At 43.6% G+C, this 16,564-nt stretch overlaps 1 protein-coding gene across 4 annotated transcripts in view; it reads right to left on the bottom strand.

Moving 5' to 3' along the window:
* glra1 (glycine receptor, alpha 1) overlaps nt 1–15,307 on the bottom strand; it is a 119,396-nt gene extending 104,089 nt beyond the window's left edge. For all 4 annotated transcript variants that reach the window (XM_084009747.1, XM_084009748.1, XM_084009749.1 and 1 more), the window contains exon 1: nt 15,216–15,307. In XM_084009747.1, coding sequence (XP_083865873.1) covers nt 15,216–15,286 — 71 coding nt within the window. In that variant the 5' untranslated portion in view covers nt 15,287–15,307. The remainder of the gene's footprint in view (nt 1–15,215) is intronic.
* Between the last annotated feature and the right edge of the window lie 1,257 nt (nt 15,308–16,564).

Below are 16,564 nucleotides of genomic sequence, written 5' to 3'. Positions count from 1 at the left end.
AAGCACACATGCATTTGAGTGCCTCCGTTTCCTCCGCTACTCCACTAAATAAATATTCATCGGGTCACAGAGCCAAACGTCTGCCAGGTATCTGCTCTATTTGCATAAGTGCTCAGATTGACGCTTTTAAAAACCCACCTGCTTTCATACCGTTGCAGTTGATAATGTAAATGTGGCCGACTTGTTTCCGTAACAGTTAACAAAATATTCCCACTCTGACTTCCTATACAAGGAAGCAGTAAATACTAATATCTTTGGACGTTTAAAGTCCAAAACACAGCGGATACCAGACACTATAGCATGAAGCATAATATAGCATATACAGTGAAAGTTGTGCATTATATCATTTGATACCTCACCTACAGGGACAGCTGTCCAGCTGTGACTACCCAGGAAGTGTCTTTTCCAATCCAATGAGGCTGTGCTCTTAACGGTCCAGATACAACGCTACAGTTTCAACACAGCTCCCACCAACAAAGGAGCGGTAGCTGGGATGAGCCAGCAGACCTTTGTTTTTAAGGGCAGACATGTTGGCTTGTCCCAGCAGCAGGACAAGCACAGGTGTGGATAATAACATTAACGACGACTCTGTGCCATTTAGGGTCCAGGAAGCCACAGCAGTGCTCCAGCATGCGGAGCAACAGGGTCCTGTAAAACATCTTATTTTAATGGAGCTACCGATTTGTTGCACCTGTGTTTGACAAGCTGAGATCTCTGCCGTGAGGTCACGGGTCTAATAAAGCAAGCAAATATATGTAAAACAGGACACATACTGTTATATCAGCACTTATAAGCACAATTAACCAGCCTGTTATAGAAATACTTTCCTGTACAAATAAATTATACTATGTTTTTTTTGACCTGTTACAAAAGTCTGGACTTTCACCCAGGAGACAGCTGTTTATGTCCGTTGTTAATGAGTCAATTAATTTTACTTAAATGAGAGAAGAAATATGTTTCCCTGGCAACGTATTTCACGTACATGTACGACATAGTCATAAATACAATCTATAGGTCTTGTGTACATGGACATGAATGGTCATTTTATTTGCGTGTTGCTGTGCATAAAAAAACAATGTCAGTTAGGACACAGGGGTTAAATGCATCTATGCAACGGTCAGTGCTAGTGAAGTTGTATTAAATCATGTGAATATCTACTTATGTTGGACAGGTTTGGAACAACCAGACTGGTGTTGGACATTGTGTGCCAAAGTGATGTGAAGTGATGCATTTGTGGTGAGTTTCCTACCAAACTAAGTGGTTTTGTATCTTTTTAATTTTGTAATGTAAGGCTCCCCAACTGGAGAAGAAGGTGCCAAGGGAATCTGGGTTGCTCAGTACGAGACCAATATATTAATTTGTGTGAATTTGTGTTGCACAAACTGCTGTGAGACGGGTGTGCAAGAGATGATACAGGAAAAAGAAAGAACAATGTGAAAGCAAAAGATGCCTCCATGCCACAGGGGGCTATTTAATCTGGGAGAAATCCAGACATCATATGCCAGTAATTTAGAATGACACTTGAAGGGAAATGGTCAGTAAAGATATCTTAATGTATCCTTCGTGGAAGGTAAGTTCAACGATTCAAGGATACATTTTCCAAATACGTATGTACCTGCAACCTTAGCACTTCTTCATTTTTGTACTGTGTCATGTTGCTGCAGCCATGCGTTTCCGTTCGGTGTTATTCACGGTGCTTTCATTGCTCTTCAGTGATATGTTAACACACTCGCACTTTAATAGACTGGAATGTGGCCACTGTGGATTGAAGTGTTTCACAATCGACCGGCGTAAATGGCACACAACCGGCGACACAGTGGCGGGCCGTCCAAGGCCTCTCCATCTGCTTCGGTTGATAACCTCCCCCCTGAGCGCCCTGCTCTATGGGTCTCCATCATCAAAGTTCGGATTTGCTTTAATTATTTCAGATCAATGCTGGCCGTGGCTCCTTTTAGAGACACGTGGCCAATGCTGAGGCAGCAAAGAAGAAAGAGCTGAGTCGTCCTGTGCCAGCGCCGAATACGCTCACAGCAAGGAGCAAGGTGTGGGCGAAAGCAACGCTCCAATCATTAGCCCTAAGTGTTCCTCATTATGTTCCTACAGCCTCTGAAGACCTGGATCCCTAATTGATCTCATCCTGGCATTTAGTAACACTCAGGAAAGCAAAGGGCTGCTCGCTTCCCTGGCACTAACAGATAGGCTGCCTGGCTCGCCCAGCAAGCCCTCGCTCATCAAACGGCCGAACGCAGGCCTGATACTCGGATGGCTGAGCTGCGTCACACACTCCACTGCTCCGATATCACCAGAAACCACAGCGGGAAAGGTCACATTTTCACATTCACGGGGCAACAAGTCAAACTCTCTCTCTCTCTTTTCTTTTTCCAAAGGAATTTCGATCCCTTCAGACGCCATTTTACTGACATGATTGCAGAGCAGATTATCAGGTAAACACTCACTTTGGCTTCATGTTTGTGGTTGCTGCAGAGATTCAGGTTGGCAGGAAAATCCGCTTTGTCAATGCAATTGTAAATCAACAGAAGAACTGAATAGCAGGGTTAACCCGTGCTCCTCCCTCTGCTGTGTACATTTATCCATCATAATACTACAGGCTTTCTGCTAACAGACATTCAATAGGAATGTACATGTGAGCACAAACACATGTAATAGAATACTTCAATGTTAAGGACACGTGTTAACTGTGGTTAATGTTGAGAATTTAAACAAAAGTACCTGGTCACATTAAGGAAATGATCAAAGTTTGTATGAAAATAAGGACATATGTTAAATGAAGTTACTTACAAACGTTGAGGAGTCAATGTAAATAAGTGAATGGGAAACTTTTGGTTTTACACGGGACACAAACAGCAGTCTTCTGTGTGAAAGTCTTTGTTTGTGTTCCTCCCTGTGTGGAATTTCTTTCTTGTTGTAAAATGAACATGAAAAGCAAAAAAATGCATCGTGATAACACAAAATTGAAACAGAGCTGAATATAGCAGCATCCACCTCAAAGAAACCTTTCAGACTTTTGGGAAATACTCCCACGCTGATCTGTACACTGAGGGGGAAACGCCTAGACTGGCAAGGTCCAAAGTTTTAAAAAACCTACACTGACCTTTCCAGATTATCTTGAAAGGCTTAAATATTACATCTTATTTCAAGCAATCTTACCAAGCGAATTTTCACTTCCTTATTACTCATTCTAAGCAAAACATGTTTTTGTTTGTTTTGAAGTGGCCTTTATTGCAGTGGACCAACACGTCTTCACACACACATGTTACATTGACACTGATTGAATACTGAAAATCTGAAAGAACGTTAACAGCGAAAACCTCGTAAATTTGTCGGAGACAGGTTTGAAAACAGGGCTGTTGATGGACACATTATTAGTTTTATAATAACAGGGACTGAACTTCTTTTTATTATTCTATCTATACTTCTATTTTAGCTTTTTTTTTAATTACACACCCATTTACAGTAATTGGTCAATGCTATATCATGTGATGGTTACTCAAATACTAACCAATGAATTTTCTTTCATAAAAAGTGCTTTTTTCACTATTTTTTGTCCAAATAATCACCAACAAAAATCAGCTTGACCTTCACTGGTAAGTAAAGAAGACTTTTCAATAACTTTAAATGACATATCAAGAATGTTTCAGAGCAACTTACAAAAAACTGCACGTTGCCCTGAGGCAACATTGTACCGTAATGGAATCACATAAAGCCTTACCAGCCTCGGTTGGAATACAAGTATAAGGGAAAGAGGTAGTTTTTCTAAATGTATTTGCCATGAATAACATTTTGGAGTGCATCTATAGAATATGTAATTCATGTAAGATAAATGTGCACATGTGATTTAATGCAGGAGATGAATCCAAACGATTTCTATGGCACATCAAAACGTTACAAAGCACAGGTGGCACTGCCAGTTGATGCGAGTGAGGATGAGGTGTCATGTAGTGATGAGGAAGATGAGGTCCTAGTGGCAGCCCCACAGGGAGAGAGTGAGAGTGAGTATGGAGATGAGGATGAAGATGAGGAGAATGAGGATGAGGATGAAGTTGTAGAAAATCCACAGGAAGAAGTTCCGAGTGAGAATGGTGATGGAGTAGGGGTGTGAATCTTTGGCTTCACAGCGATTCGATTCTATTAACGATACCGTAGTTGGCGATTCGATTCAAGGACGATTTTTTTTTTGTTGTTGTAACGATTCGATTCGATTCTGTAAACCACAATTCGATTCAGTAACTTGTAACCAAAATTCTATATCCATGAAATAAACATGCAATAATGCGAGTGAGACTATTTGTATTCTTCTGAAAGGTGAAAAAATAACATATTTATTCTATAAAAAAGTAAACCTGCATAATATTTTATGCTGAATACAAAAATGTAATTAAAATATGCTCAGCTATTTTTAACATTTTCAGTAGACTACATGCTGGCAGGGGAGAGAGTGTCTTAAACGTATTAAAACATTAATCATAAGTAAGAATCACGATTCATCCGATTAAATGCATTAATATCGATTATTGGTGAAGCCAAAACGATTCATTCTATTTATTTATTGTAGCAGATCGATTTAGTAGAATCTATAGGACTGACAATCGATTCATTGATTAATCGAATGAATCGTTACACCTCTATGATGGAGGGTACATTAGCTGCCTTGATTAGAGTAGGATGATTCATTATTTAATTACAATACATGTCATTTGCAACTTTTCCATGTCCTCATAATGGTTGTTTTCCCCCACAGAGGCCTGCCAGCCACAATATACTCCAGCTAAACATTTAGAGTGGAAAAAATGTCATATAAATAAAATAAATGTCAAATGTTTTTGTCCATTATGGTACACTGTTGCCTTGAGACAACAAACTTTTGAAACATAAATAAATATAAAAATATTGTATATTGTTATAGTGTCCAATTTTAAGCAGGAACACATTTCTTCCTCATTAATATCATATGCGTATCATAGAGGGTTAAGATGTTTTTCCTTGCAGTTCCTCATAAGCAGCACAGTGTAGACTTAATGATTGACTTTGTAGATTATACTCATCGATCAACATACAGTTCACACAGCATGCTGTTCAGGTTTGGAGTCAACCACGTTGAGCAAAGCACAAACAGGGTTGAGGGTTTGGGGTTTGATTCCCATTGGGAGCTGCTGTGTTGAAATGCATGGTCATGGTGCTGTGGGGTACTTTGAAGTCCACCAGCTGTACTAAGTTTGTAATAAGTGATATTAAAGCATCAGAGATGAAAAAACAAGCTTTGGGGGCAAGTTGGGAATTAAATTTGAAGTCTATACTTAAATCCCAAATTTGCACAGTTTCAGTGCCAGAGGGCTGCAGATGATCCCTCAGTATGCTGCATACCCAGGCACCCATATTAGAAACTAATTGAAGCATTTTATAACAAGTAAATTCTAATTTATTAGGATTCATCAGTGTTCTGATTCGGAATTTTTTATTTTTTTATTTAACATATTCAAGATTTAACATGTCTGTTTTTTTTTAATTGTAAAACGTTTTGCATCTTAAACATTAATAGTGTGTTGTTTTTCTTTCATTTCTGAATTTCATGACACGGTGGTATCGTTCTAAAAGCAGACGAAGCTGCTGCTTTATGTAACTGTTGAGCGACTACTCATTAACAAATTCAAATGCAGGTAACTCATTATTAAAATGTGAATTATTTCATCCATTTCTGTGCTGAAATCTGTTGGATTCATCTCTTGTATCGGGTATCACAAGGTTTTAGATTATTAAAAGGTACATTTAAGATGTGACATGTAGTTTAAGGTGCAGATGTGTGACATGCAGCGTCCCCTCCCAGTGAAGCAGCCAACGGGGAGGACCAGACAAAAACTCCAAGTCATCATCTCACCTCAGCCAATAAACAGCCTATCCAAAATGGAAACGGACCGTCAGTAGCATAGTAACCACAACACAGGCCGAAGCCACACATAACGATTATAAGATAACACTGTTTTCTACAAGCTCTCAGAATTTCAGCAGTTTGAATGGATGTTGCATAATTATTCCCTCCCTGCTCATAGCTTGTAGTTTTTTTTTCAATAACTCATAACTGTATATTCAGATTGAATCGACCCAGGATGGAGGTAAAAAAAAGGTGCCTCTTACTGTTACACACTGCACCTTTAAAGTCGAGCTAAAAACAATTATTGTATGTCTTAGATCAGATCCCCGGACATATTGTGCTCCCATTAAACAATATATACAGAAAAAATGAAAGATAAATCTATTTCTTTGCATTATTACATCAAAGGCTAAGATTTTTTCTTGCCTCTAAACAAACTATGACGTATCAACCCATATGATCATGACATCCATCCATCAAACAATTCACAACTTTTAGGTTGTGAGTTCATCTTTTTCAACCATCAAATCAAATGATGATCACCCTGTTTCACTGGATAATATGTTGCAATACAGAAGATTGGACGATACATTCTCTGGAAATGCCTTTTCACATCGACTTCAAACTATAAAAGCTTTGAAATCTTTGCTACCAAGAGGAGTCTTGAGAAAAAGGAAATATGTCAAAACAAACTCAATAACTACATTATTAACAATGCTGAAGTCTTGATGGTTGGCATGCGATACTGAACAAACAGACGGATCATGTAGCTGATTGTAAAAACATAAAATGAGCAAACAACAGAAAACTATTTCTAAACAACAACCAAACTGCTTTTAGACGTCTGTCTCCTGTTGCCATCCAACTCCACTTTAATCACAGAAATGTTCTGCAGAGCCAAACATTTCCAGGAATTCACCTTCGGTGGAAGTGAGTTACGGCTCTGCAGGGGCATTGATAATATACTCTGTTAATTTATGGTGCAAATCTGTCTCTGTCTGCTAATCAATAATGTATTATCATACATCAAGTTTTGGAAATGAACCTTCCCAGAAGTTAATTATTGTGGAGATGGTAGCGAACTCCCCCACAGCAGTTGATGGTTTTTCATTAGAGGGCTTGGGACATTGATCACAGAAAAATACATATATATGTTATGATTTGTTGTGATGGGAGACGTGAGTGATAAATACGGTCCGGGAACCTGCAGAACAAATGGAACAGCCCGAGGGCAGCTTCATAAATAACAGCCGCTGTTTAATTTGGCTGCACCAGAGGTGTATGCTTACTGCCACCGGATGATTGCTGAGAGGGAGTGTGCTGAGCTCTCCACCTTTCTGTCCAGTCCTTGAACACTATAAATCCCAGAGTCTCTGCTCCCCATGTGACCCTGATCTCTGAACTCTGACCCATGACTTTCATTTCTTACCTCAGCAAGAAAAAAAATACAGATGTGTCCGTCCGGAGGCTCCAAAGACGATGACTGAAGTCTTAAGTAAAGGCGACGATTGAAACCAACGGAGTCGTGCTTTTTGGACCGTCCAAAAACACATCCTCTCCTCATCCATCTCTGATGCTCAATAAACTCTAAAAGTTATTATCTAATGAAAAGGCTTTTCTTCAACCAACTTTCCTCACTTTGCCTGCTTCTACTTAAATGTATTATTTGGTGAGTTGAGTTGATACTGAAGTGGAGATTTCTCACTCAGAGTCTGAGAAAAAACTCACTGAGTGAAAACAGATTTTAACATAACACTGCAAATATTAACTAACAGATATCAGCAAGAAACTTCCCCCGTGGATTACTAACATTAAGACAATTATTCTTTATTTTACAGGTTTTCTTATGTTTAAACATGCAAATGAGGCATTATCTAATGGTAACTTTGGGTGAATTTAGGAGAACTGTCGCTAAATGTTTAAATGTTATTTTGGATGTTTTCTGTCCATCAGTCACGTCTCGGGTCAGTTTTATTTTACAATAACTCTGATATGATATAAAAGCAGCAACAGTCCTCGGTGTTCCTTGTGGGGGGAAAAGCACCGCGAGAAGATTCTCCTACACTTGAAGTTTGACCGTGCATTCTCACCGAAACAACCCCGAAGAGACGCTTTTATATTCATCCTGCTCTCACTCCTATAGGTCGAACACACAATCGGGCTGCAGAGAAACACATACGTGACTGTAAACACTGATGACAGCCGACACTGAGTCACACTAACCCAGCTAATGAATGCCACAACTGGAAATGTTACGGCCGTGTGAAATCTCACTCTAGGTAACGTGACGTTCCAGCAAGTCGTTCTGTCACGGCTCTGTTTTTGTCTGGCTGTCTTCATGGAGTCTAACCTTTTTATTTAATGAACAAACCGCCGGGACCGCCAGTCTCTTCTAAGTCAATCGGCTCTCTGGAAAAAGTCAATTCTGTCCCGCTTTTCAATCCCAGGACTTTTATTTAAAGGGACTTAGGGCAGGATTTGTGAAAAAATAAACATTCACTTTAAGTCTTTTAATGCTAATGGGTGATGAAGCGTTCAAAACCAAAAAGAATGAGACCACACACATATCTCCCCATTGCCTTGAACAGGCTGTGTGCTGCATGATGTACTGCAATTCGTGGTCCGAATTTCCCGCGCAGTCCGGCGGATGTGACGTCAAATGACGCTGAATGCGCGTACTCGACGGCTTGGAGACCAGAAGAAGACAAGCGCGGTGGACTCAAGTACTGTATGTGTAGTAATGGACTCTGCTTCGGCCGGAAAACGACCCACCACCACACAAAGTCCACTACAAAGTAATACCAAGAAGAAAACGAAGGTTTTATCAGCGGCAATTCGTCATCCTAAAGTTACACTAAAATAAACACTTGTTTACTTACTTCGTCGCTTGACATGATGCTGTTCGCAGATGTATGCTACCAATGTAGTTCCGCGGAGGCATGTGCGGAGGGCTTGTAGTAAACAGTCACGTGAACAGCGAGTAAATAAATAACCGTGTCCAGGGCCCGGAGTGGCTAATCGGGAGGACCGGGACAATTCCCGGTGGGCCGGTCTGACTTTTGGGCCGCGAGGGCCGGTGTTCAATTATTATTTTTATTTATTTTTGTGCCGGTGTTCAGTCATGGCACTGAGTGGAGTGGGTATCACGTGTATGCGTCGCGGGGATTCCCGCAGGTAAATAGACACAAGAACCCAGCCGAACTCTCGGCCCTGATGCCCCCAGACCATGGTGAAAAGCCCGCGGTCCTCACTAAAACACAGGCCCGCCCAGGTCCACAAGAGTCCACACAGGCGGACTCTCCGTCGAACGCGAAACGCCAAGACGCGCCGCACGCAAACCAGCCGGGAAACAGACAGCTGAACACGGCCGAACTATGGGCACTTGTGCCCCCAAGGCTGTGTGAAAAGCCCGTGCAGCTCACTTAAGCACCGGCCGGTCCAGGTCCGCGCCACGCCACAATTACGCACAGCGAAGCCGGACTTCTGCTCCGTCCGTACACACGTAAAACACTCGGACGCGTTGCGGGGATTCCCGCAGGTAAATAGACACAAGAACCCAGCCGAACTGTCGGGACTATCACCCTCAGAGCTGGCTGAAAAGCCCGCGGACATCGGTCAAACACCGGCCCGCCCAGGTCCACAAGAGTCCACACAGGCGGACTCTCCGTCGAACGCGAAACGCCAAGACGCGCCGCACGCAAACCAGCCGGGAAACAGACAGCTGAACACGGCCGAACTATGGGCACTTGTGCCCACAAGGCTGTGTGAAAATACACGGAATTACAAGGCTTTAGAGAACAGTGCGCTATTGTATGCTTAACATGTAAAGTTATAATTACATTATTTTAATATAATAGGTCGTGATCTAAAGTGGGCCGGTCTGAGGTATGAAACTCCAGGGCTGAAAATGAGTCCCACTCCGGCCCTGACCGTGTCACAGCATCAGCTGCACTGAAGAGTTTGTGCGCGCTACCGCGCCGGCTTGGCAGATGGCTGCAGTTACCCTAACGGCCGTCGTGTCACTGTTGAGTCTTATTTCTTGATCCTGCCCTAAGTCCCTTTAATATCAAGACTCAACAGCGTCTGACATCCTTCTTTACTTGAAATCATTTAGGATAGAAATGACCTTCTCCAAATCGCCCAAATTTCTACATCAATTTACTACATGAGCTGGTAGAGTCGGATTTAATTTACCCTGTGATGTGATGAAGGTGAGTGTGTGTGTGTGTGTGTGTGTGTGTGTGTGTGTGTGTGTGTGTGTGTGTGTGTGTGTGTGTGTGTGTGTGTGTCACACAGCTGCGTTTTCAAGGCCACCTCAAGGTTACCTTCAGCAGACAGGAAAACGGCTACAGGCACGACAGCTAATGGAAGCTACATATGACGTCATCCAAACGGCAACTTCATGGTTTCTGCACGTAAAGATCTGCGGCCGCATGTCTGGAATAGTCTTATTGAATATAGCAATCCATAGAGGAACAGGTCAGACATACTGATGAACGCTTTTGCATTCTCATGCGCGTCGCAACGATCGGCCAGAAAGGAGCGAGGTGATCAATCTGCGTTATCACAGGGATGTGAGAGGAGCAGAGCCCCGATGTGAGGGGGGGGGGGCGCTCGTTTCCTCCTCCGGAGAAGCCGAGCTCTCCGAGGCGGCCATGAAGATGCTTTATTGGTTGCGGTTGCACTGCGACAAACGCAGCCTCGACGTAAATCACCTCCAGCGCCTGATTTAAAAATAAAGACATACATACAGCACTTTTCCTCTCCCGCAAACCTGTGTGATAATACATTACAATACATACACTCCATAATTACATCGAAATCAGTGAATAAAAATCCCTCAAGAGGAATTTGTGGCAAACTGTACCTGTGCTCGAGTTTTCATGAAACAGTGCAGACTACACACACACACATGCGCATACTGTAAGCTTCTTAACATCTAGAAACGTCAGGGGAACACAAGACAAACATCCTTTTGCAGAGGACGGCCTACGCAAAGCTTCATAAACTCTGCCGTTCCAACAACAACAATCTCCCACTTGGCAGAAAAGCAATACGGCAGAGACAGTCAATGGCTGTTCAGCGGCCTGTCAATCACGCTGACTGACTGATTGGTATTCCCTGATGGTCACGGTTTGTGCGTTGGCATTCTGGAAGTGCAACGCTGGCCGCTTTGATTAATCATTCCCGGCTGAGTGGGCGATAAAAGCGATGCGGAGCACGTCGCTTTCACCTCGTGCACCTCCAGGTCCTTCGCTGGGGGCTCAGGTATGGACTGTTTCATAGGTTTATATATAAGAACAATGCCAAAGTCCACCGTACTGGGATACCGGGGCTCAGCAGAAGCTCTTATTTTATGAAATCTGAAGGCTGAGGTTAACAGCTCATGCTGGATGCACACACAAGAAATCGATTTCTTTGAATTTTAATATAAAAATCCAATCATTTTCTTCTTCCTGGAAAACGAAATATGACGCGTGCTGAGGTCATCTAGTGCCAACCAATAATATCATGACATCCATCAATCAATCGATGATAATAGATCAAATCAAATTCCTCCCAACTTCACGTACCGCCTCCTGTTTCACTAAGAATGGAAGTCAGATTCTCTTCAAACGCCATTTCAGCACTTAAACTAATCAGAGCCCCTACTGGTGGAGATTACACTATGACAGGAAAAGAGCTTAATCTAACAATATGCTTCTTAATTGAAATGCATGCTACTTAATGTTTATCGTTATAAAACAACATGAGCTAATTATTCTGTGAATTTAGATGAACAAATTTAATGGATGCAAAAAGTTTACAACAAGCACAAACAAATAATACTGCCATCAGGCTCCTGGTAGGAGCCCTGTGTTGTTTGTGACACCACCCAGACCTCCTCCCTACGTGGATTTTCATGGACCCCTTTGAAAATAATGTGTGATATGTCAAGAGCAAATGTATTCCACAACAAAATACATTGTTTGGTTGCGTGGGAACGTCATTGTTAGGAGACCAGGCTGCTCTATGTCATATTGGACACACTCTTCTCCCCAGTGACTGGTGTAATAATGTCACAGCAGAATAAAATAGTTTCTTAGATCATCCAAAAAGCCCAACAGAGCAAAGAGTTCAAAGGTCACAGTTCTTCATTTGGTTCAAAAAGTCACACCACTTGATTCTAAAATAAACTTCAGTAAATAGAAGTTGTGCTGGCAGCGAGGGAAATCATCTCCCCCCGTCCAGATCTCCAGATTTGGACATGAATACGAGATTAAAGGTTTTGTTGAGATGAACGTTATCCTGCAGGCCGATCTCAATCCAAACAGCTCTCCTCTGCTGCCTCTTTGAAGAGTAATGGGAGCGGGGACCGAGAGAGAGGGGAGAGATATGTTCTAGCATTAAATATGTATTCATCAGAACTGGCCCTGGCCATTGACAGGCAAATCAATGCTCAGTAATAAGGCTGGATGTGGAATGAGGTGTGTGTGTGTGTGGGGGGGGGGGGGGGGGGGGGGGGAGATATCAATTAAGCAGGGAACTGCAGAGTCCGGGCCCGAGGAGCTGAGATGGCAATATCCCGACTCTGCTTCATTAACTAAACAGTGTGTGCTGAATGCAAAAAACTCCTGCAGCCGCAAAACCCTCGGAAAGCAAGCAGCAGCCCACCGACCCGTCTGCAAACGCCCCCTCGTTCAGGGGAGGCAGGGAGTCGCTGCAGCAGGTAGACGAACGCTGGCGATACGACAGTTCACATAATGAAATACCTCCGAGGCCGAGCGGGAAAATAATATCCGCACGCTTGATGCAATAAAGCGAAACGCGTCGGTGCCTGAAGGTTGGAATGCAAAACAGGAGCACATTACCAAATTATATTGTGAGGTATTTGCATACAATATGCATTCAGTGTAAATTAGGAGGAAAGAAAAGGCTCATTCCCAGTTTGATGTTTGTTCCCAATATGGAAAACAAGCAGAAAGAATCATTTAGGTTTTCAGACAGATGGAGGATTTGTGGCAGTCTGACATATGACAAATTGAAGTCGTATTTGTTTTGGAAATATGGCACTTTTTCCTCCACTTCATATATCCAATGTTACTTTTACTTTGAGATTATTGTTTTTAACCATACAAAACATGGGATCAACTTATAACACTGGTTATCTGGTTGGACTCCGAGGACCTTTTTACTTCCATAATAAAGTTGTTTTATTGTAATATTATTTTATTACTTTATTAATGTTGCTTGATTTTTGTTGACTAGAGTTTTCAGCATATTTGGATGATTATTGGAGTAATATCCTGGATCGTGATATTACACTTTCATATCGTCCCATGTCTGACCGTGTAAACTTATTTGTACTTGGGAACATTAAAGCTTTACTCAATGAAATCATGATGATAATGATCACTATTGTATTTTCATTTTTCAAGTGTGCTGACTTGCAGATTTTTAAAAGAAGAAGTCATAATTCATGCAGCAGAGCCGGAGATATTGTGACTTTTGTGTGTCCCATTCCCATCATGCAGCAGCATGAAGTGGAAGCAATAATAATCTGATAATAAAATAACAGTCTCAAATGAGGATTCGACTTGAACTCAAATAAAGGACGTGAAAACGCCGTGTCAAACAGAAGTTCCTATAAAAAATGTTGAGTCTTTATGAAGTGAATAATTCACGTGTTTCCTGCAGTGAGCTCAACAAACCTCCAAACCTGCTGCTATTATTCATGATCCCAGGAGAAGGCCAGTGACATCTCATGCTTTTTCACCCTTTATTAAATGCATTCACCTTGTTGATGATGCACCAGGCGTCCCGCGGTGGCCCAGAGCCAAAAACCTCCTGAATCCAACTTCCCCTCTGCTGATCTAATGATGCAGTCTGCTAAACAACCTTTACGAAGCGTCATCCCTTCTTTGTGGTCTGGTCGTCTCCAGTGTCACTTTGTCATCAGTAGTTCTGATGAAGTGGTCGTGTCTTTATTCTAACACGTTGTAAAACTATTACAAATGAACCATGAATCAGCCTGAAAGCTGAACAACTTTCTGTTGATGGGAATTATCAACACAAAACTAACAACGGCTAAATTACGAGTCCATTCAAAAGCACCAACCGACGGGGACATCCTCCACGTTGCCTTCATGAACCATTGACAACCAAGTTGCCTTCATGAACCGTTAACAGCCAAGTTGCCATCATGAACCACTGACAACCAAGTTGCCTTCATGAACCATTAACAGCCACGTTGCCTTCATGAACCACTGACAGTCACGTTGCCTTCATGAACCACTAACAGCTACGTTGCTTTCATGAACCACCGACAACCACGTTGCCTTCACGAACCACCGACCAAACCAATTGCTCCCAGCCTACTGCTGCACCACTAACATGAGGAGTTGGTTGCCGGGGGATTCTGCATATAATATGCAAGAGGTCTGTGTTGAATAGGCAACTTTGGAAGCAGCAGGGATGAGTAAATGATGCTTCCAACAGGAAGGGGAACTGGATGACCTCAAAATGCACCACGGGGGGGAGGAAAAAAGAAAGCATGCAAAAATATGTCAGGCTGTAGCTGCTGGCAAAAGTACTCACATTATGAAAACAACAACAACACATATTTGAATTCTGAAAGTAAAGAAATGCACATTGGTTCTCTGGATTTAGTACAAGCAGTCCAGTGGCAGAATTAATTGTTGTTAATCAATTAAATGGATTGCTTGTAATGAAAGTAGAAATTCCGAGCCAAGCCTTGTGACAACTGATCGTCTTATTGAACAAACGAGATGAGCTTTTTCACGAAAGAAGGGCTGTAAATCACATGATTGGATTTCACATTTGTGCTGGTTTGGAATGAAAAAAGTCACCTTGAGGTGGACAGAATACACGTCACTGACTGCCTGAGACCTCCACATGCTGAAACACCAGTGTGTGTGTGCATTTGATGTTGCTATCAATAGCTTTAGTGTAAGAGTGTCATCTAAATGCAACAACACGTGGTCTACTTTTCTCCCCATATGCCTGTTGACACTGGAGCATCAGGAACGCTAGTGGTCGCTGTGCGCCCCCCCCCCAACATGAAATCCTGCATGGATTCAATGCCACTTCATCCAAATCCATGCGAGCTGACGTGCGCAGGAGCAATAACGCACGCAACCCAAAGGCAACTTTAACAACATTTCACCTGGAAGCCCCCCCCCCCCCCTCCTTCAAGTCTTCTGATGGGGAGCTCTAATTCCCATGCACGTCCCAAAGCAATAAAAATGCTAATTTCAATGTTGCACAATCCGCACAAATGACAAACACGGCATTATTTTTCAAAAGTGAATTCCATTTCATGCCTTACCTGAAAAAAACTACCGTTTCCCACAAATAGATCCCCAGCGCGTTTAGTCGGCACATTCTTGCCAGTCTCATTTTGTTTGGAGGGGGAGGGGGGATTGGAGGGGGGTGTAGGGGTACAGGTGTTGCTGGAGGGGGAGGGGGGGGAGGGGGTCACACTCTTGAGAGGATAGATTCCCCTCCTGAAAAATAAAATCCCTTTAGCGCTGGGAAAGGGGGGAGAAAGAGGAGGAGAGGGGAGGGGGGGTTGTGGTTTTGGTTTATGACCTCCAAGGTGAGCCGAAAAATGCTCCGCTTTTCTTTTCTTTATTTTTCTCGGTGTGTGTTTGTGCGTTCTCAAATCCCGGAGTCGCCGGCACCGAGCCGCGGGGTGCTCATGACCTCGCCGGCCATGAAATCATGCTCGTGTCCGCTTTGACGCCTCCAGAAGCCGCTGAAAAATCCACAAAAAAATCCAACCCCGAGATATTCAGGACCACGGACAGAGGCAGGTGGAGACACCGGCGGGGGGAGCAAGCACGTCCAGGTTTCTGGGGGTCCGGGAGGGAGGGAGGGGGAGGGGGAGGGGGGGAGAGGAGGGGGAATGGGGATTCTTGAGAGGAACGCTAGCCTGCTCACAGGCTAATTGACACACAATTACACCCAATTACGCTTAAGTCCAGTCTGTGCGATCCACAGCGGTTAAACAAGACATATTCCTTCAGACTGCTGCTTTTGGCTGCTGCGCCTCACTGTCTCCAGAGATGTGGCAAACTGTGCACGTGCCTTATATCCCCCAAATCCACTCTCGGGATGGAGCCACACACAGGAGTGATGCTGTCAGGGTGTCTCTCACGCGCATCCCAGAGGCGGCCGGAGCGTCGCTCTGGATCCGCGCGTATCGGTTGGGGGAGTCCCGGCGCTGCTGCCGCTGCTGCTCAGAGACGGAGGTCTGCAGGTAGAACAAGTCTGCCTCCTTTTCCTCTTCTCCCTCTCCTCCTTCTTTACCTCCTCCTCCCGCTGCTCTCTCCTCTCCTCGTACGTGTCTCCCAGGGGCGAGTAGTAGTAGTAGTAGTAGTTGGCGCTGAAGCAGCACGGCTCAGCTACTCCCATTGTCTGGTGGTGGTCAAGTTGGAGACGCACCGGCGGCCGCTGCTGCGCTCCGCATCCGCTTCCATCCGGGGCACCGGGCAGTGAAATCCCCCCGCAAACGAACCGATCCCCTCGGGAGAAGTGACAGCGTTAGAAGAAGGAAGAGAGCTGCGCGTCGGACTGAAGCGGAGCCTCTTCCATGGCACGAGAGCGGCACTGACACTGGTCCACTTGACGGTGGCACGCGCGCGCGCACGCGGACTCACACACGGAGGTAGAGGG

This window comes from Eutrigla gurnardus (assembly GCF_963514095.1).
Source record: "Eutrigla gurnardus genome assembly, chromosome: 5".
NCBI classification, from domain to species: Eukaryota; Metazoa; Chordata; class Actinopteri; order Perciformes; family Triglidae; genus Eutrigla; species Eutrigla gurnardus.
Note: the sequence above shows the minus strand (reverse complement) of the source record. Positions and strands in the feature narration are given on the sequence as shown.